This window comes from Adiantum capillus-veneris, chromosome 26, assembly GCF_014529385.1.
Source record: "Adiantum capillus-veneris isolate H3 chromosome 26, ASM1452938v2, whole genome shotgun sequence".
Classification (NCBI taxonomy): Eukaryota; Viridiplantae; Streptophyta; class Polypodiopsida; order Polypodiales; family Pteridaceae; genus Adiantum; species Adiantum capillus-veneris.
The window spans coordinates 9,386,337-9,407,322 of NC_140956.1; the positions used below are offsets into that span (position 1 = coordinate 9,386,337).

General features: G+C 40.4%; 1 protein-coding gene across 1 annotated transcript in view; it reads left to right on the forward strand.

Moving 5' to 3' along the window:
* The first annotated feature begins 1,979 nt into the window (after positions 1 to 1,979).
* The window catches only part of LOC147422970 (uncharacterized), a 57,291-nt gene continuing 38,284 nt past the window's right edge, over positions 1,980 to 20,986 (forward strand). The window contains exons 1-3 of the mRNA XM_086501430.1: positions 1,980 to 2,060; positions 2,256 to 3,298; positions 3,427 to 3,553. Coding sequence (XP_086357556.1) covers positions 1,980 to 2,060; positions 2,256 to 3,298; positions 3,427 to 3,553 — 1,251 coding nt within the window. The remainder of the gene's footprint in view (positions 2,061 to 2,255; positions 3,299 to 3,426; positions 3,554 to 20,986) is intronic.

Sequence of the window (20,986 nt, forward strand, 5' to 3'; positions counted from 1 at the left end):
AACATGTTTACTTGAGGCGGCAACAAGTTGGGTTGATGTAGTGGAGTAGTTGCAATGAGTTGCAAATGAGGTGGCAAACAATCACCCATTGGGCAAGATCTTTTTTTGGCTGCTTTGCGGGACAGCACACCGACTATCGGCCGGTCTGTAACGCTAGTTGCTTCAACAACTTTTGCCATTCAAGCCAAAGTTTTAGAACGCAGAGAAAAGCTCTTATGTTCCGGATTTCTACCTTGTTTTGTTTTAGTTTGTGTTCCTTTATTGTGGGAAAAAGCCCTGTAAAACGAAATTTAACATTGAGAGAGAGAGAGAGAGAGAAACAAACCGGGGTCCAGTGTATTTTAACCCATTGAGATTATAAATACCCCGGCTAGGTTTTGAGCTTGCGTTTAAGAAAACCGGGAAATTTGCAAAAGTTTAAGTGTAGCTACCGGCAAAAGCTTCAAATTTTGACCTGAAATCCCCGGATTTGCCCTTATTTTCACCGGTTAGCGAAAATGTATTTTTCTGCTCAGCCAGCCCCCCTCAGCCCTTATTTTCACCGGCTAGCGAAAATGTATTTTTCTGCCTCAGCAGCCTCAGCCTCAGCCTCAGCCTCAGCCTGAGAGAGAGAGAGAGAGAGAGAGAGAGAGAGAGCCCCTTCCGAGTTCCTGCCACCTGGCTGCTGCGCAATGCAGAGAATCAAAGATTTGGAGGTGGCAGACGCTGCAGTAAGTACAGTCGTGTAGGGGCAGTAACGAGTGCCTTTTATATTCCCGCATATTGAAAATCGAATGATGATCCGGAAGAGAGAGGGAATTATATAGAAAGTAGAATCTATTACAATTTACAAATGACAGCTGAGGCTCTGGGCTCCAGGGTTGGGCGAAAATCAAAATGCCTGTTGAGGGCAAAGGGAAAAGGAGAAATTCCGCCTCAAAATAGAGAAAAGTAGTGTAAAAACTTAAAAAAATAGCCTAATTTTCTAACATTTTCTCTTGGCAAATTCAAGGAAAGGAATTTTGTATGTTTGGAAAAATGATTTTTCCCGAGCACAGTCCGACTCTGAGAGGCTGAGCTTGCTAAGACGAGAATCTGAAAATGTGCACAGAGAAAATAATAATCTTTAAAAAGCCTCTGTCGTCTCTTTATCTAAAAAGTACGATAATCTTAAATGGATGGACCAATTTTTTGTTCCCTCATTGTCCGAAGCAACAAGTGACCAAATCAATATATTATTAAAAAGAAACTCAATCAGGAAGGTGAAGGGTTGGAGACTGCAAGCCATCCGGCCCTCCGTTTCAATGGTCCAGATTGAGCAGTTTGAGGCCCTGGCTACTGGCTAGGGCCACGCATCAATCCAACAACGCCGATAAGACGGGTTAAGCCAACGGTCCAGATGCTGACTAGCTTGGCTGAGCTGAATCAACACGCAGGATGATATTACCACGAATAATAATACGCTCCTTTCCTGTTACCACTGCGCCATTTAGGCTGGAAATTAGGGGAAAAAAAAGCCTCGATGAAATATTAAAGAAAAACGATGAAGGACATCATTCCAGACCGTCCAGCTTTCCTCCAGGACCTCCATCCATCCTTTTTTCTTGTGCCTTGAATTTTTAATACGCAAGGCTTTCTTTTTGCACACTCCTCTCTCTCTCTCTCTCTCTCTCTCTCTCATTACATGTTTGCATTCATCATGTGTTTTAATTGGCCTGAATCCTAATAGTAGTAGCACAAATAGACGCCAACTTGTTTTCGCACAGACAAATTTTTTGCAAGGATTGTTATCCTACTTTCCTCACTGGTTTGGGGGTAAGAGGGTTCTGGTGTACTACTATATTTTCTCTATTGCTTCATTTCCTTGTAACTACCCTCTCCCCGAAAGGCAAATCAGTCCATGGAGTGAGTGCCTCTGATCTTGTCACGATAATGCACAGAATTAGAAGCTCTTCTTCATTTGCTTGCAATTCCTCCTCCGCTTACTGAAGCTACGAACTATGCATGAACGATGGATTGATCCAAGCTCCTCCTTAATCACAGCTCCCGCTGGAGAGCAAAGGCAAGATTATAAGCAAAAGGTTAACTTTTCTGTATCCTAAACAGGGCACTGTGTCACTTAGCATCTGAGAAAGAAAGTAAGATATGTAGGATTAAATTAGGAGTGTCCGTGTGAGAAAAGTTTCTTTGTAAGCAAGGTGCTTCTATTATCGCTTCTTCAGATATCCGGTAGCTGATCGAGAAATCAAACCGTTGTTCTTGTGTTGTTTATGCAGGTAGTCTGTAACGTGCAAGGAGAGGCAAATCAGATTGATGCGGGGATTATTATCGGGTCAGCGTCGTCTGCTACAGGTGTGGCTAGTGCTCTGCAGATGCCGATGCAGAGGGGGTTCCTGGCCTCCGGATCCTCTGCAGGCCACAATTCCTGTGATAGCAGTACGTCGACCACTCACGCATTTAATTTGAGTGAGTGCATGATTAGTATTAGTGATGAGGAGAGGAATTTGCTGTCCATTAATGACATTCTCATACCGGGCCTGGCCGAGGACGGAGAGGAAGAGGTACAGCTTGTGCAGGGGGGCAGAATATACTCTGCTCTACGCCTGGACAACGTGTTGTGCGTCGACCATGACCACATTGGCAACAATGTCCACAAGCTCAATCTCAACATGCAGCAGGAGCCCAAAATCAGTAGCTTCATCAGTTATACTAGTGCGTTAGCTGATGCAGAGCTGGCTGGAGATATGCTGCAGGAGAATGCCGGAGCGTCAGTATTTGGTCAAAGTAACAGCCCTCCCCGTCCTTCTAATTATCATGTTGACTTACTGAGCAGGCTCCTCTCTGCTTCTGCAGACGATGACGATGAAGAGGACTTAGAACAAATTATTGGTCGTAGCTGCAATTGCAATATCAACATGCTCTTCACCAGCAACAGTACCCGCGTGGCTTGTCCCCGGGCGGAGACCAGCATCTCCAGAGCAGATCAGACGTACTGCAACGAAGAGGACGTCTCTCACGCTACTTATGCTAGCGCGATCGTAGGCGACGGCCACTATGAAGTCGACAGCGATCAGCAGGATTATATAAATACGAATATTGAAGACTGTGAGCAACTGGAAGAGCAGGGCGGCCAGCATATGAATGATGAGGCCGAGCAACTGCAGAGAGTAATGGGACGTATTCAAAAGTCTAGCACGTCATGCTGGCAGCAGCTGATGAAGATTGATGATAAGGTCCGTAATTGCAAATCAGGTGCCGCTAGCATTCCCATCAGAAAGCGCTGTGTAACCAGGGGGCCGTGGACTCCAGAAGAAGACAGGTATATTATCGTTGTGATTCACTGATCTAATGAACAATGAAAGCATATTACGAGTCGTGGGCCATGCCATAAAACTAACAATTGTGGTGCGGCTGTTGTAATGGTTATTTGACGTTGAGGAGAATCAGTGATTTGAGGCAGCTGGTGAAGAGGTACGGTGATAAGAAGTGGTCGGTGATAGCGCAGCATCTGCAGGGACGCATTGGCAAGCAATGCCGCGAGCGTTGGCAAAACCACTTGCGACCTGATATCAAGGTAATCTTCCTCCTTAAACGCGCGCGCGCGCGCACACACACACACACACACACAGAGAGAGAGAGAGAGAGAGAGAGAGAGAGAGAGAGAGAGAGAGAGGATATACTCTGTTTAGTCTCGATGTTAAGCGATTTGTGATGGATATGGCTGTTTTCCGTTGCCGCTAGGGTCAAAAGTAGGTCGTTAGCTTCCATATTGGTGGGTCGTACAGCTTCAATTTTGCTATGGTTTTTAAACTATCATGGAGATGATCGCGTCGAGTTGCGCACCAGACTCTCTTCCAACACACACACACACACAGAGAGAGAGAGAGAGAGAGAGAGAGAGAGAGAGAGAGAGAGAGAGCTGTCAGATTTTTTTGGCATGGAAACCTTTCAAGTGAATAAGCACAAGGAATGTCATGAGGAGTGCATGTTTTTGCTCTCTTGCTCAATTTTGCTTGGTTTTTGTTTAAAGTGACGGCATCACGAGAAGTACCCTCACGTTGGGGGTAAATGCCAAAATTGGTGATGCACAGCAAGGGTAGCACCCCCGCTCGTGCAAATCTGCTCTAAAGTCTTTTCATTTGGGCTAGCCCCTAGCATGACAAGGAGTTATGAAGCAAGCTAGTTATGGAGCCCTTAAGATGATTTGGGTGATGAATTGTCTTGCTTAATGGCCTTCATGGCCATTGATGCTTAGCTAAGATAAGCCAAGAATTATGTCCAAATAAGCAAATAAGCAACTGGAACAAAATTAGCAAGCACACCATCCTTAGGATTTGAACTTTGGTGCTATCTACATGCCCAAAGCTCTATATACTACTACTATTAGCATATTAGAGTACTTATGGTGCTATATAGCTAACAATTCAAAGGAAATCAACAAGCACACTATTCTTAAAGGATTGAGACGGTACTAAGTGCAAGCCCTATACTAGTACCATATCCTCATGGCACTGATGAGGCTTGCGTTAAAAAAAACTAAGAACATGAGTTAAACAAGGAAGAGGCCTAAGCCCCTCTCAAGTGCATCTATTGCTTCTATGTGTGGTGTATGTCAAAAAAGCATTGGATTGCCCCTTTATCATGAACCACACATGAAGCATTCGTATCAAGAGAAAAGTTTTGCATACACATCTTTACTCGCAAATTTGTTTGATCTCTTGTTGACTTGCTACAAAAAATGAGAGAAATGACCATTCTTTTTGAAACGCACTCCCCAAGTGGAGGCTTTAATTATGGGAGCCATTGATGGCTACTTTTCCATGTGCAGTAACAAAGATAGCATGAACATACAATTCAATAAAAAATGTTCCAAAATCCTTTCCCAAGGATTGATAGATATAGGCCCACTCCATTTGGTTGTATATGTTTCTATATTATATTGACTATTGATATTGAGACAATTTGAAGTCTGGTTTTAGAGTTTTTGACCTCATTGCCCTCCATATGTCATGCCTAATAAAAGTAGGAGCATGACTAATTATAAAAGTAGAAGCTGAGAAAGTGGTATAAAACTCCTTGTTTTCTTCCTAAGTGATCATCATGGATGTCCTGGACGAGGCCTTTCACAAAGGAAATACGTATTTAACTCTGTTTCTTCTAAAAGATTGAAATTTCACTTTTAGATTTTCCAGTGTGTAACATAATCACCAATTAGATAGTCACTGTTGGGGATTAGGTGGTTTGGGGGAGGATCAACTGGGAAGTCACTACCCATTGAAGTTAATGAGGAATTTATCTCATGTCCTACGATAATCCCCAGTGTCATTTATATGCAATCAATCGTAAGAAACGATTGTTTTGGGAAAAATGAACTAGTCCATCAAATTTAGAGGCTTGTGTGACTAAGAGATGATAAAATTTACAAGTTCCTCATTTTTTCCATATGTAGTAGTCCTTAATGAGCTATAAGCTCAATAAAGGATTTTCCAAAATCAACAGATCTACAATGGGTTTGGAATTGTTTTCAAAACCCTAAAAGGAAACTTTTATGTCCTGTTAGGTTACCAAACTAGTGTTAACCTTATCTATCTCCTCTTTGATTTTCTTCGCAATGTTTCATTCTATGTATAGGGACGCTGTTTGCGCTGCTTAGCATCACTCTTAAGGGGTATCATGTGTTGACATATGTTTAGATCCTCTCCCTTAAGATCTTTGTGTGACCAAGCAAACACATCTCTATTATGCTTGAGAGTAGCTATCAAAAGCCGCTCTTCCTCTTTGATGGGATACACTGCTATGTAAGACGGTCTCAATTCTTTCCCTGGTTTGGCAAGGTCAATTCAATTTGCATTCTGAGGCCCATCATATGATGTTCCCGGTTATTTAGGTTCCCTCATTGGTTGCTCAATCATAATATGTCGGTCCTAAATGGTGTACTTCTTGGAGTGAGATGGTGCGTCAAAATTTTCTGTGTCAGAATCCTCTTCACTTTCCATGTCAGTCATCCAAACCTCTTTTAGATCTGTTTTAGCTTTTGGTATTCACTTTTGCATTCCGTTTGGACATATTTGTTGATGCTTCAACTGTGTCCTTGGTTTTCTTTTTGCTTTATTTCTTTTAATTCACTCAAAAAGTTGTCAAGTTCAATGGTTTTTTGGTGATTTTGTCTCGGACACAGTCATTTGCTCCCACAAGCATGAGATACTACATTTTGGTCATCAATCTTGGCATTGGCTTCTTGAATTTGTTTTGTTGTTTTCTTGGTTGTCTCATTTGATATCTTTTTTGTCTTCTCAAATTTTGGGTAGGAAATTCGTAGAAGATTGGTTCATCTTATTTTGGCGCATTTTTGTTTTTTGAGCCACTGGAGAGCTCGTTTCAACCTCGTTCCCGAAGTCATTGCTCCATGAATCATGGAATTCATCTTCGTCATTGTCACTAAGATATCCAATAGAAACTTCATCAACTATACATTTCTAGTCAATTGTTTCATTAGTTTCTATTGTTTCAATTTTCTCTTATGGTTCCAGAATAGCATTCACCATATAGAAGGGCATTATGTCGTAACCATCTTTGTTGCAAAATGTAGTGGGGGTTACCTAGTTTATGCAAACATCTAGAGTCGCCAATATTTGCTCCCATACAAAGGGTTCAAATAGCTCCTATGGAAATGTGGCTCTTTCACATAGTGTCTGTCTTCTATTAGAAGCTCTAGCTCGATTTCTGCGCGATGTCTTGTAGTGGATCTTCCCTTTTTTGGCTTCCATACGCCGATGCTTCGCAGATCTAAACATGCGTGTCCTTCATCAACCAAGCAGACAATTGTGTTTCAAAATCTGTAGCTATGCCAAAGGCTTTTACTAGGGTTTGGTTTACATCTTTGTAACTATGGTTCTTTGTGCTAACCCTGGTTGTGATACCCTTATGTTGTAAGTAGAGATGGTCATAGTCCCAATCTTGAACCATGGTTGTGATACCCTTATGTTGTAAGTAGAGATGGTCATAGTCCCAACCTTGAACCATTTTGAGCTGACGCATGAATGGTCGTACCAAAATAACCTCAAAGGTGTTGTAATTTTTGAAGTCAACTTCAACAAAAGTATGCTCGTACTCTATTTCTCATGAGGACACAATATCTTGTTCCAACATCCCTAAGGGTCGCTCCATATATCTGCTTGCTAGTTGCAACTTCATGTGCATTTTTCTTAGAGTTGGTCTTCTTCATGTCTCTCAGATGTAGTTGTAATCACCTATCTTACTCACTAGTACAGGCTCTGCTTTTGCCTCTCTGGTCGATTTGCTTCCATGATTCTATCTACAAGTCTATCTTGTGAATGGATTTTTTGCCCCATTTTTTCCAGGTCTTTTCTCATTTGTCCCCACAGATGTGGTCTAATTTTTAGAAGCTCGATGAGAGTAATGGTGCATCTTATAGCAGACAACATCAGATCATACAAGCTTTTTGTGTCATCATCTGTGGAATCACATACCATGGTGATGACACAATTCTCACTTTGGATTTTGCCTCATGTTTCCCTAGGAAGGAAGGCAAAGTCCTTATGGTCACTAGTTTAATCTCCACGAATACTTTCATCCCTCCATCTCGGTATAATGACTGTATATTCCCAAAATAGATGTCATGATCCATATTTATCTTTGGAATTGGTGTAGACAGCAATGTGGCACTTGTATTTTTTATTTTTGCTTGTCTCCCATAATGATTGTGGCCATGGCTTGTCCACTTTAGGATTTGGCAGCATCTTGTGAGATATTGAAGGAGAAGCACTTCATTTTGTAGATGACTCATTGGCTGTAGAAGATGCACTACTAGTGTTTGTGTCTATGTCCTCCGTTACCTCTCCATATGTCTTGCATTTATCAACTAGATACAATGATTCTCAAGGGACTTTTTCAAATGTGGTGCATATCTTCAAGTGTAACTCCTTCTTGAGAGTTTTGTTTCTCAAGCCCTTTATGAAGATGACTAATAGACGATCATCTTGCAGTAACTCTTGTACTCGACATCTCTCAATGTATTGCTGAAGTGAAGCAAAGCTTCCTTCACCTTTTCATTCTCCTTTTGCTTAAAGACATAGACTTGGGAAACCATATTGTGCTTGATTCCTCGTTGGAGAACTCCTCGACAAACTCTCACAAGAGTTGATCAATATTTAGGAAATCTCTGTTGTGAAGTGGTTGAAAATAAGTCAATTTCATTCCTTTCAATGTCAAACCAAATCCTTCGTATTGCCTATGGGAATCCGTGACTTGTTCCGCTCTTAATACTTATGCGCATATGGATCTCTCGATCCACTATACTTTTTTGGCACACACTTTGACACTTGAGAAGGTTGCATTCTCGATGTTTCTGCTACAATTCTCATCATTCTAGGCTCCCCTACCACAAAATCTCTCATCTCATACACATTGATAGGTGCTCTTGAGGAAGTTTGTTTAGCTACTCTCTCCTCACGTTGTATATCTCTACCCTCAGTTCTAGGATCAAGCACCCTTTTGCTGAAAATCATGTCTAGAATATCACTACCACGATGCATGGTCATATAAACCCTTGAAATCAAAGATCCCATTGGTCTTTGTGGCTCGAAAAAATGTGGTTGACTAAAAGAGTCTTTCACTCTTGTTCTCGACGGACTCACTCTCGTAGCTTCTAACCTCATTTTAGAGACAGCTGGTCTATGTGTGCTAGGGGTGACATAGCACTGATGGAGTGGCCCTTCAAAGTAAGTATATTCCTCAAGCTCCTTGCAGATCACTCTAGAGTACTTATGACCATACTTATCTAGAATGATTACCTCAATATCTATTTCTACTTCTCACGTGGACACATACAAGCATTTCTCCTATGTTAGCTCTCTCACATTGGATTCATTACATCTATAATAGAGCACTTGCTCTCCATTATTGTACTTATACAAACCCACATGCATGTTATCCGTGTTGGCTTTAGTAGCCACATTCACTCGCCTTAGCTTTGCTCTAGGAATGTCCAGCTTCGACGGCTTTTCTTCAGGCTCGACATAAACCTTTTCCTTTGTGCTGGTTAATCCCCATTAATATTTGTCCACAATAAAGAGATTGTGGACCACTAAATACATGTTTCATTCCTCGTAAAAAGTATTGATCCCCACTGTAATCTATGGGCATTATGAGCTTGAGCTCACTAGGTCTATCTTCTATTTTTACGCAGTAATGATCCATACCGTCTTTATAGATCTGAGCAACCTATTCATTTTCAAACTGGTCCTGCAGGTGCAAAATTAAGTTTCGTGTTTGGTGTTGTTTGTGATGTCCTACTCCTATTTCGGTTTCCTCCTTAAAACTCACACTTTTGGATCCTTCAACCATACATGTATAAGCTCTCTTTGAAGAAGTATCAAAAAGAATTTTCTCTAAAATAGGCTCGATCTAGAGTGAGTAAAGTTCCTTGATTGACACTCCCTTCTGTCAAAATATGACTTGACTAGTCTTACTAATAGGATTTATATTCTGATATAACTTGCCTGACCGCAAATACACCAAGAAAAATATACTTGCAAAACCATAACCTATTACCTTTTCTGGTGCATTCAACCTTCTGATAAATACAAAATTGAACTACAAACTCTGATCTCCACAACTTGTACAAAAAGTACTTGGTGGATATAAGTCTACAACCTCTCTGTGAGTCAAAATCTGCTCGAATAATAATTTTGATGCACTTTTGACACAAAAATTGTTTTGCTTGTAATCTGCACGTACAAATTAAATCCAAATTGACTTTTGAAAAGACCATTATACTTAAAGGGACTAGTGCTAGCTTTGGAATCTAGGCTCACTCTGTGACAGGTGGACATGGATCGGGATCCGTGTACCTAGTTTCAAAATGTGGTGAAACTTGGACACAGGTCCCTCACAGATCCTTGATCCTTGGTATGTGGTTTTTATGTGGTTTGGATCCCCATTTGTCCACAATAAAGGGATTGTGGACAACTAAATACATGTTTCCTTCCTCGTGAAAGTATCGATCGCCACTGTAATTCACGGTCATGATGAAGTTGAGATCACTAGGTCTCTCTTCTATTTTTATGCAGTAATGATCTAGACCGCCTTTATAGATCTGAGCAACCTATTCATTTTAAAACACGTGCTACAGGTGCAAATGTTTCGTGTTTGGCGTTGTTTGTGATGGTCCTACTCCCATTTCGGTTTCATCCTTGAAACCCACACTTTTGGATCCTTTCAACCATACATGTATAAGCTCTCTCTAAAGAAGTATAAAAAAGCATTTTCTCTAAAATAAGCTCTAGAGTGAGTAAAGTTCCTTGATTGACACTCCCTTCTGTCAAAATATGACTTGACTAGTCTTTACTAATAGGATTTCTATTCTAGTATAACTTGCCTAATCGCAAATACACCAAGAAAAATATGCTTGCAAAACCCTAACCTGTTACCTTTTCTGGTGCATTCAACCTTTTGATCAATAGCAATTTGAACTGCAAACTCTAATCTCCATAACTTTTACAAAAAGTACTTGGTGGATATAAGTCTATAGCCTCTCTGTGAGTCAAAATCTGCTCGAATAATAATTTTCTTTCACTTTTGACACAAAAATTGTTTTGCTTGTAATGTGCACAAATCAAATCCAAATTGAGTTTTGAAAAGAACATTATGCTTAAAGGGACTAGTGCTAGCTTTGGAATCTGGGCTCACTCCGTGACAGGGAGACATGGATCGGGATCCGTGTATCGAGTTTCAAAATGTAGTGAAACTTGGCACACAGGTCCCTCACAGATCCTTGATCCTTGGTATGTGGTTTTTATGTGGTTTGGATCCCCATTTGTCCACAATAAAGGGATTGTTGACAACTAAATACATGTTTCCTTCCTCATGAAAGTATCGATTGCCACTGTAATCTACAGGCATTATGAGCTTGAGCTCACTAGGTCTCTCTTCTATTTTTACGCAATAATAATCAATACCATCTTTATAGATCTGAGCAACCTAATTATTTTCAAACTGGTACTGCAGGTGCAAAAGTTTCGTGTTTGGTGTTGTTTGTGATGGTCCTACTCCCATTTCGGTTTCCTCCTTGACACTGACACTTTTGGATCCTTCAAGCATACATGTATAACCTCTCTTTGAGGAAGTATCAAAAATAGTTTTCTCTAAAATAGGCTCTAGAGTCCGTAAAGTTCCTTGATTGACACTCCCTTTTGTCAAAATATGACTTAACTAGTCTTTAATAATAGGATTTCTATTTTGATATAACTTGCCTTATCGCAAATACATCAAGAAAAATATTCTTGCAAAACCTAACCTGTTACCTTTTCTGGTGCATTCAACCTTGTGATCAATAGCAATTTGAAGTGAAAACTATGATCTCCACAACTTGTACAAAATGTACTCGGTGGATATAAGTCTACAGCCTCTCTATGAGTCAAAATCTGCTCGAATAATAATTTTATTGCACTTTTGACACAAAAAATGTTTTGCTTGTAATGTGCACAAATCAAATCCAAATTGAGTATGAAAAGACCATTATGCTTAAAGGGACTAGTGCTAGTTTTGGAATCCGGGCTCACTCTATGAGAGGAGGACATGGATCAGGATCCGTGTACCTAGTTTCAAAATGTAGTGAAACCAAGGTAGGATCAACACGTACGTCCGGATCCTTTTCGTACCGTACGGGTGATCTGTACGGATCCGTACCGTACGGATCGATCCGTACGGTGCTGGTTTTTTTTTTAAAAAAATTCTGCCCCCTTTCCAACATGAGGGTTTCGCTAGGCCCAGGCGACCAGTTTTTTGGCCTTATTTTTTAGGCGCTTGCATTGGGTTGCAGAAAACCAGTAACGCAGTCAATTATCTCTGCAGAGAAACAAAGTGTCACTCTGCAGGTAAAGTCTCTCTCTCTCTCTCTCTCTCTCTCTCTCTCTCTCTCTCTCTCTCTCTCTCTCTCTCTCTCTCTCTTCTCCAAGTTCTTATTGCAGGCTCCGGGGCTCCCCCTCTCTGTCTCTCTGTCTCTTTGTCTCACTCGTGTCGCGTGTGTCTTATTGTTTGCGACAGATTCATCATGCCTAAGCCATGCAACCCGTACTGGAAGGAGCATACCAATGTCATCCGCATTATCAACACTCCAGGCCAAGCGGGTTCCGGCACTCGACGATGGCAATGCAAGTACTGTAATTTTGAGCTCACGAGTACAATTTCTCGTGTCGTCAAGCATCTGACGGGCATTGGCATGACCAACAATTGTGGAGGGTGCAAAAAGGTTCCACAGGATATTAGGGACAAGCTGATTGCGGAGAATTTTCCGGAAGTACCAACACCAAAAAAAAATACAGGTAGCCAGCACACACAGGATGCTCTTCATGATGCTCTTATTGGGGATTTTGGTGGTTCATCTTCCGAGGTTCAAGAGGATCATCCCACTGCTGGTTCTAGTAGAAAGAGGGCTCGAGTTGTGCAGGAGGAGGAAGATCGAGGTGATATGGATGCACGTAGGCAAAGCACCTTGCTGTCGTGTGTGAACTCTCTCTCTTGGGTGAAGGAGCGTCAAAAGGTGGCTGAGATGGAGATTGCGCGTACTCTCATTGAGTGCAACATCTCCTTCAATGTTTTGAGGACTGAGCAATGGAAGAGGATGGTCCGGGCTATAGCTGATGTTGGTCACACAGATTCATGGTCAGGGGTGGAGTATAAGAAGATGCGCACTACAATGCTTGATGAGCAGAAGGCTTTGATAGATAAGGCTTTGGTCCCGGTCAAGGCCGGTTGGCAGCAGTTTGGGTGCACCATCATATCAGATGGCTGGAGTGATGTTCGTAGGCGGCACATCATTAATATTCTTGTGTCGTCTTGTCTTGGCACATACTTCTTGCGCGCTGTGGATGCAGGCAAGGCCAGAGAGCACATCAGTGGTGAGTTTATCTTTGGGCACATCAAGAAAGCTATAGATGAGGTTGGGAAGGATAATGTGGTACAGGTTGTGACTGACAATGCCTCAAATTGTAAACTTATGGGTGAAATGGTCGAGGCAGCTTACCCTCGGATTTCTTGGACTCCATGTGCTACGCATTGTCTTGACTTACTTATGGAGGATATAGGCAAGTTGCCTTGGGTATTGCCTATTGTTACAGATGCCACTAAGATGACCACCTTTTTCCGCAAGAAACATCAAGCTTTAGCTATCTTCAGGAGCCACAGTACACTTGATATCGTGCGACCCTCAAAGACTAGATTTGCTTATATGTATTTAGTGCTTCAGAGACTCTTCAAATTGAGGGATCCACTTCTCCAGACAGTCGTGGACCCGAAGTGGAGATTGATGCATCACTCGCAGACAGAGCCCACTAAATACATACAGCGACGGGTGCTCGATGAGTCCTTTTGGACACAGGTTCAGATTTTGACAGTGGCATTGCAGCTAGTGTATGTGCTTCTTCGAGTCACAGACATGGAGGGCTCTACATTGGGCCTAGTCTATCATCTCTTCATGGAGATGAAGAGACACCTTACAGAGTGCGTGTCTGTGACACAGACCTGGTAAGTACTTGTCTTTTGAAATCTTCTAGTAGACTTGTTGTCATTTGAATTTGCCAATTCAACTTTGTTTTATTGCTGAAAATTTCAGCCGAGATGACATCATGGCCATTGTAGAAAGAAGATGGACTTTCATGAGTCGTCCCATTCACGGGATGGCTGCATTGCTTCATCCTTTCTACAAGACGCCAGAGCTTTTCCATGAGAGGACTCTCTTAAAGCTCAAGGATGATTACATCAATATGATGTACCACATGGACGATCAGCTGGAGATTGATGCAGAGATGATCAGCTTCATGAACAATCTAGGACCATCCTTTGCTAGAGCTGTGGTGTTGAGGCCAGAGGCTACCAAGTTCCCTCTTACATGGTGGCAGAATTATGGGAGACAAGGTCTTCCAACGCTTACACATCTCGCTTTACGAGTACTTTCACAGGTAATTGAGAATCTTGAGACTTACAGTTTTTGCACAATGTACTTAGTACTTACTATTGCCATATATTAAATCTCAATGCTCATTGTTGTAGGATTGCTCGGCTGGTGCATGCGAGCGCAACTGGAGCGCTTATTCCTTGATACATACGAAGATCCGCAATCGTCTCAACACTTCTCAACTAGAGAAGTTAGTCTATTGCCGAGCAAATATGACGCTTGTGCGAGCCTACCACGCTTTGGGAACACCCAAGCAGGTCTACTATTAATTTTCACATGAATGATTGAGTCATGAATCATGATACACTCGGCCATTGAGTACTTAGTACATACTAAATAATATTTCCTTTGTTTTCATTTTTCAACAGGCGGACCCAACCAAGGTGAAGATGGTGGCAGATCCTGCTGCTATAGAGGAGGTGGAGGCGCAAATCAGAAATGAGCAGGAGGAGATTATTCGACTGCTTCATAGGGAGTTGGAGAGTGTTGATCGGCGTGTGACGAGGTCACGCGCACGAGCTTTGGCTATTCCTCTACGTGAGCATGATCCAGACCCAGATAGTGCTCGAAGAGAGAGCATTCGTAAAGGGAAGCTACCTGTTCGTTCTTCTCGGAAACGGGCAAACGAGACTGTTCGTCTCATTGAGGCTTCGACAGAGGCAGTAGAGGATGATCTACATGTGGCACAGATGTCCGTGATGGCAGAGCCAGAGTACGACAAAGAGGGCAATGTCCTGACGGATGGGGACTTGGTCTCTTCAACAGAGTCTTCATCTGCATCTGATGATGATTTTTGACGATGGGGCCATCACATGGATGATGTGCTAGCTTTGAGCTAGCTATTTAGTGCTTTCTAGTATCTACTACTATATAGATAGACTTTTTGAGTAGGATGTTTTCAGTTATGATGGCTGATGAGCCTTTTGTTATGGCGTGGGCCTTGTAGGCTATCACCTATGGTACTTTGTCATTTGATGTTTTCAACATTAGTGTGTTCATTGTTATTTCAGATCTCATTTGACTCTTGAGCCTTGATGTTCTTGTTCAATTATCAATGTCGTCTTAACTTTTAAGTCTCTTGCAGTAGTTACACAGTATGTGGTTTTCTTGTAAAACATGTCTTTGAATGTCTCTATAAGTTGTTGGCTTCTCTCTTGATTTATATTGGAGAAGTCCTAGAAAATGAGTATTTTGCGGTTTTTTACCAAGAGTACGTATTTTTACGTACATAAAATTTTTTCCTGTACGGAACAACGTACAGTACGTACATATACGCCACGTACAGTATGTTTGGTACCACCTTGAGTGAAACTTGGCACACAAGTCCCTCAGTGATCCTTGATCCTTGCCATGTGGTTTTTATGTGGTTTGGACCCCCATTTGTTCACAATAAAGGGATTGTGGAAAACTAAATACATTTTTGCTTCCTCGTGAAAGTATCGATCGCCACTGGAATCTACGGGCATCATGATCTTGAGCTCACTAGGTCTCTCTTCTATCTTTACGTAGTAATGATCCATACCGCATTATAGATCTGAGCAATCTATTTATTTTCAAACTCGTATTGCAGGTGCAAAAGTTTCGTGTTTGGTGTTGTTATTGAAGATCCTACTCGCACTTCGGTTTCCTCCTTAAAACTCACACTTTTGGATCCTTCAACCATAGATGTATAGGCTCTCCCTGAAGAAGTATCAAAAAGAATTTTCTCTAAAATAGGCTCTAGAGTCAATAAAGTTCCTTGATTGACACTCTCTTCTGGCAAAATATGACTTGACTAGTCTTTAATGATAGGACTTCTATTCTGATATAACTTGCCTGATTGCAAATACATATCACGAAAAATATACTTGCAAAACCCTAAGCTGTTACCTTTTTTGCTGCATTCAACCTTCTAATCAATAGCAATTTGAAGTGCAAACTCTAATCTCCACAACTTGCACAAAAAGTACTTGGTGGATATAAGTCTACAGCCTCTCTGTGAGTCAAAATCTGCTCGAATAATAATTTTATTGTACTTTTCACACAAAAATTGTTTTGGTTGTAATGTGCACAAATCAAATCCAAATTGAGTTTTGAAAAGACCATTATGCTTAAAGGGACTGGTACTAGCTTTGGGATCTGGGCTCACTCTATGATAGGGGGACATGGATCGGGATCCGTGTACCCAGTCTCAAAATCTAGTGAAACGTGGCAAACAGGTCCCTCATAGATCCTTGATCCTTAGTATGTGGTTTTTATATGTGGTTTGGATCCCCATTTGTCCACAATAAAGGGGATTGTGGACAACTAAATACATGTTTCTTTCCTCGTAAAAGTATCCATCGCCATTGTAATCTATAGGCATTATAAGCTTGAGCTCACTAGGTCTCTCTTCTATTTTTACGCAGTAAAGATCCATACCATCTTTATAGATATGAGCAACCTATCCATTTTCACATTGGTACTGCAGGTGCAAAATTTTCGTGTTTGGTGTTGTTTGTGATGGTCCTACTCCCATTTTGGTTTTCTCCTTGAAACTCACACTTTTGGATCCTTCAACCATACATGTATAAGCTCTCTTTGAAGAAGTATCAAAAAGAATTTTCTCTAAAATAGGCTCTAGAGTGAGTAAAGTTCCTTGATTGACACTCCCTTCTGTCAAAATATGACTTGACTAGTATTTAATAATAGGAATCTTTTTATGATATAGCTTGCTTGATCACAAATACATCAAGAAAAATATACTTGCAAACCTTAACCAGTTACCTTTTCTAGTGCATTCAACCTTCTGATCAATAGCAATTTGAAGTGCAAACTCTGATCTCCACAACTTGTACAAAAAGTACTTGGTAGATATAAGTCTAGAGTCTCTCTATGAGTCAAAATCTGCTCAAATAATAATTGTATTGCACTTTTGACAAAACAATTATTTTGCTTGTAATCTGCACAAATACAATCCAAATTGAGTTTTGAAAAGACCATTATGCTTAAAGGGACTAGTGCTAGCTTTGGAATCTGGGCTCACAGGGGAACAAGAATCGGGATCCGTGTACCCAGTGTCAAAATCTAGTGAAACTTGGTGCATAGGTCCTTTCAAATACTTGATCCTTGATCCTTGATCCTTGATCCTTGATCCTTGGTATTTGGTTTCTATGTAGGTTGGATCTCCATTTGTCCACAATAAAGGGATTGTTGGCAACTAAATACATGTTTCCTTCCTCGTGAAAGTATTGATAGCCACTGTAATCTATGGGCATTATGAGCTTGAGCTTACTAGGTGACCTATTTTTATGCAAGCAGTAATGATCCATACCATCTCTGTAGATCTAAGCAACCTATTCATTTTCAAACTGGTATTGCAAGTGCAAACGTTTCGTGTTTAGTGTTGTTTGTGATGGTCCTACTCCCATTTTGGTTTCCTCCTTGAAACTCACACTTTTGGATCCTTCAACCATACATGTATAAGCTCTCTCTAAAGAAGTATAAAAAAGAATTTTCTCTAAAATAGGCTCTAGAGTGAGTAAAGTTCCTTGATTGACACTCCCTTCTTTCAAAATATGACTTGACTAGTCTTTACTAATAGGATTTCTATTCTAATATAAATTGCCCGACCTCAAATACACCAAGAAAAATATATTTGCAAAACCATAACCTGTTACCTTTTCTGGTACATTCAACCTTGTGATCACTAGCAATTTGAACTGCAAACTCTGATCTCCACAACTTGTACAAAAAGTACTTGGTGAATATAAGTCTACAGCTTCTCTGTGAGTCAAAATCTGCTCGAATAATAATTTTACTGCACTTTTGAGACAAAAATTATTTTGCTTGTAATCTGCACAAATAAAATCCAAATTGAGTTTTGAAAAGACCATTATGCTTAAAGGGACTAGTGCTAGCTTTGGAATTTGGGCTCACTCTGTGAGAGGGGGACATGAATCGGGATCCGTGTATCGAGTTTCAAAATGTAGCGAAACTTGGCACACAGGTCCCTCACACATCCTTGATCCTTGATATTTGGTTTTAATGTGGTCTGGATGTCCACAATAAAGGGATTGCGGACAACTAAATACATGTTTCCTTCCTTGTGAAAGTATCGATTGCCACTATAATCTACGGGCATTATAAGCTTGAGCGCACTAGGTCTCCTATTTTTACTCAGTAATGATCCATACCATCTTTATAGATCTGAGAAACCTATCCATTTTCAAAGTGGTACTGCAGGTGCAAAATTTTGTGTTTGGTGTTGTTTGTGATGGTCCTACTCCCATTTTGGTTTCCCCCTTGAAACTCACACTTTTGGATCCTTCAACCATAGATGTATAAGCTCTCTCTAAAGAAGTATCAAAAAGAATTTTCTCTAAAATAGGCTCTAGAGTCAATAATGTTCCTTGATTGACACTCCCTTCTATCAAAATATGATTGTACTACTCTTTAAGAATAGGATTTCTATTCTGATATAACTTGCCTAATCGCAAATACATCAAGAACAATATTCTTGCAAAACCCTAACCTGTTATCTTTTTTGTTGCATTCAACCTTCTGATCAATAGCAAATTGAAGTGGAGACTCTGATCTCCACAACTTATACAAAAATTACTTGGTGGATATAAGTCTATAGCCTCTCTGGGAGTCAAAATCTGCTTGAACAATAATTTTATTGCACTTTTGACACAAAAATTGTTTTGCTTGTAATGTGCACAAATCAAATCCAAATTGAGTTTTGAAAAGACCATTATGCATAAAGGGACTAGTGCTAGCTTTGGAATCTGGGCTCACTCTATGACAGGGGGACATGGATCAGGATCCATGTACCTAGTTTCAAAATGTAGTGAAACTTGGCACGCAGGTCCCTCACAGATCCTTGATCCTTGACATGTGGTTTTATGTGGTTTGGATCCCCATTTGTCCACAATAAAAGGATTGTGGATAACTAAATACATGTTTCCTTTCTCGTGAAAGTATCGAACGCCACTATAATCTACGTGCATTATGATCTTGAGCTCACTAGGTCTCTCTTCTATTTTTATGCAGTAATGATCCATACCGCACTTATAGATATGAGCAACCTATTTGTTTTCAAACTGGTACTGTAGGTGCAAAAGTTTCGTGTTTGGTGTTGTTATTGAAGATCCTACTCCCACTTCAGTTTCCTCCTTGAAACTCACACTTTTGGATCCTTTAACCATAGATGTACAAGGTCTCTCTGAAGAAGTATCAAAAAGAATTTTATGTAAAATAGGCTCTAGAGTCAGTAAAGTTCCTTGATTGACACTCCCTTTTGTCAAAATATGACTTTACTAGTCTTTAATAATAGGATTTCTATTGTGATATAACTTGCCTGATCGCAAATACATCAAGAAAACTATACTTGCAAAACCCTAACCTGTTTCCTTTTCTGGTGCATTCAACCTTCTGATCAATAGCAATTTGAAATGCAAACTCTTATCTCCTTAACTTGTACAAAAAGTACTTGGTGGATATAAGTCTACAGCCTCTCTATGAGTCAAAATCTGCTTGAATAATAATTTTATTGCACTTTTGACACAATTTTTTTTTTGCTTATAATTTGCACAAATCAAATCCAAATTGAGTTTTGAAAAGACCATTATGCTTAAAGGGACTAGTGCTAGCTTTGGAATCTGGGCTCACTCTGTGGGTGACAGGGGGACATGGATCGGGATACGTGTACCTAGTTTCAAAATGTAGTGAAACTTGGCACACAGGTCCCTCGCAGATCCTTGATCCTTGGTATTTGGTTTTTATGTGGTTTGGATCCCAAAAGTCATTTCCTAGGTGTGCTTGGTGATTTTTGGCCTTGAATGATGTTTGCCCTGTTTTGACCCACTTCTTGAAGTTTTTTGATACCCTTTCTTTTGATATTTTGTTCGTACTGGTCTCTACTACAAGACTGTATGGTCTTTTGCAAAATATCATGGATCGCAATCCATGTTCCATCAAATCTGGACCCCAAGTTTGGCTTAGTGATTATTTGCGATCTTGCAGGACACTCCACAACTTAGTTTTGAATTGAAAAATTTATTGTTGATCAAAATAAAATTTTTGTATCTGCCTTGCAGGTTCTTTGACTTGCAATTGGTCTTTTGGTGATTTGGTCCTTTTTTTGTTGTTGTTTGCTATAATGTCTTTTTTACAAAAGTTGTCCCAAATGTTGTCAGGTTCTCATAGCTAAAATTGTAGCTCTAGATGATCAAGGGGGATATGGATCGCGATCCATGTTTGACCACTTCTGAACATTAGCTAGTTGTATGCTTGCACCCTATAGAGGTTAGATTTTCACTTATTTTTGAATTTGGATCTCAAAAAGTAAAAAAGGCCCAAATTTTGATCAATTTTCAAAGATTTGGAAGGTTTTTCCCAATTTCTCGATTTGGATGAGTTTTGGGTGTCAATTTCTTCCCAAAAGTGTATATCCATTCATCTGAACCCAACTAGACCCAATGGTATCAAATTATCACAGGGGGTCATGGATTGCAATCCATGTTCCTCCACCAATAAGCCCAAAACTTTCTAGATTGACTATTTTGGGTTTGTTTAATCCCTTTTTGCACTTATTTTTGGCCTTAGATCAAAGTTTGTATTCTCATTATTAAATTTCTAAAATTTTAGAGTTTATGGTATCTATAAAAAAAATAGAGTACCAAAATAGATGACCAACCACAGTACCTATCTACTATGATGGTACATAAAATCCTAGTACTAAATGAATCTAATGAACAAAAATCAACAAAAAATATAAAACTGAAAGAAACACAGATGATGGAATGATACTTTCTAAGCATTAAAAAAAATGCAGAATGAAATGATTTCACATCTCACTCACAAACTCCCAATACCTCTCAAGAGTAGATCTAGCAAGTCCCTGACTTCTAGCCTTAATCTACCAAGCACTAAACCACTCTAGCTGCCTGACCGCTAAAGTGAAAACGGAATGAAAATTAAAAACAAAGGTTTTAAAAGTAATAGCTACGACTAGGTCACTCACCACCTATGGATCACTCTCCCTGACAGCGGTGCCAATGTTAGCGGGTC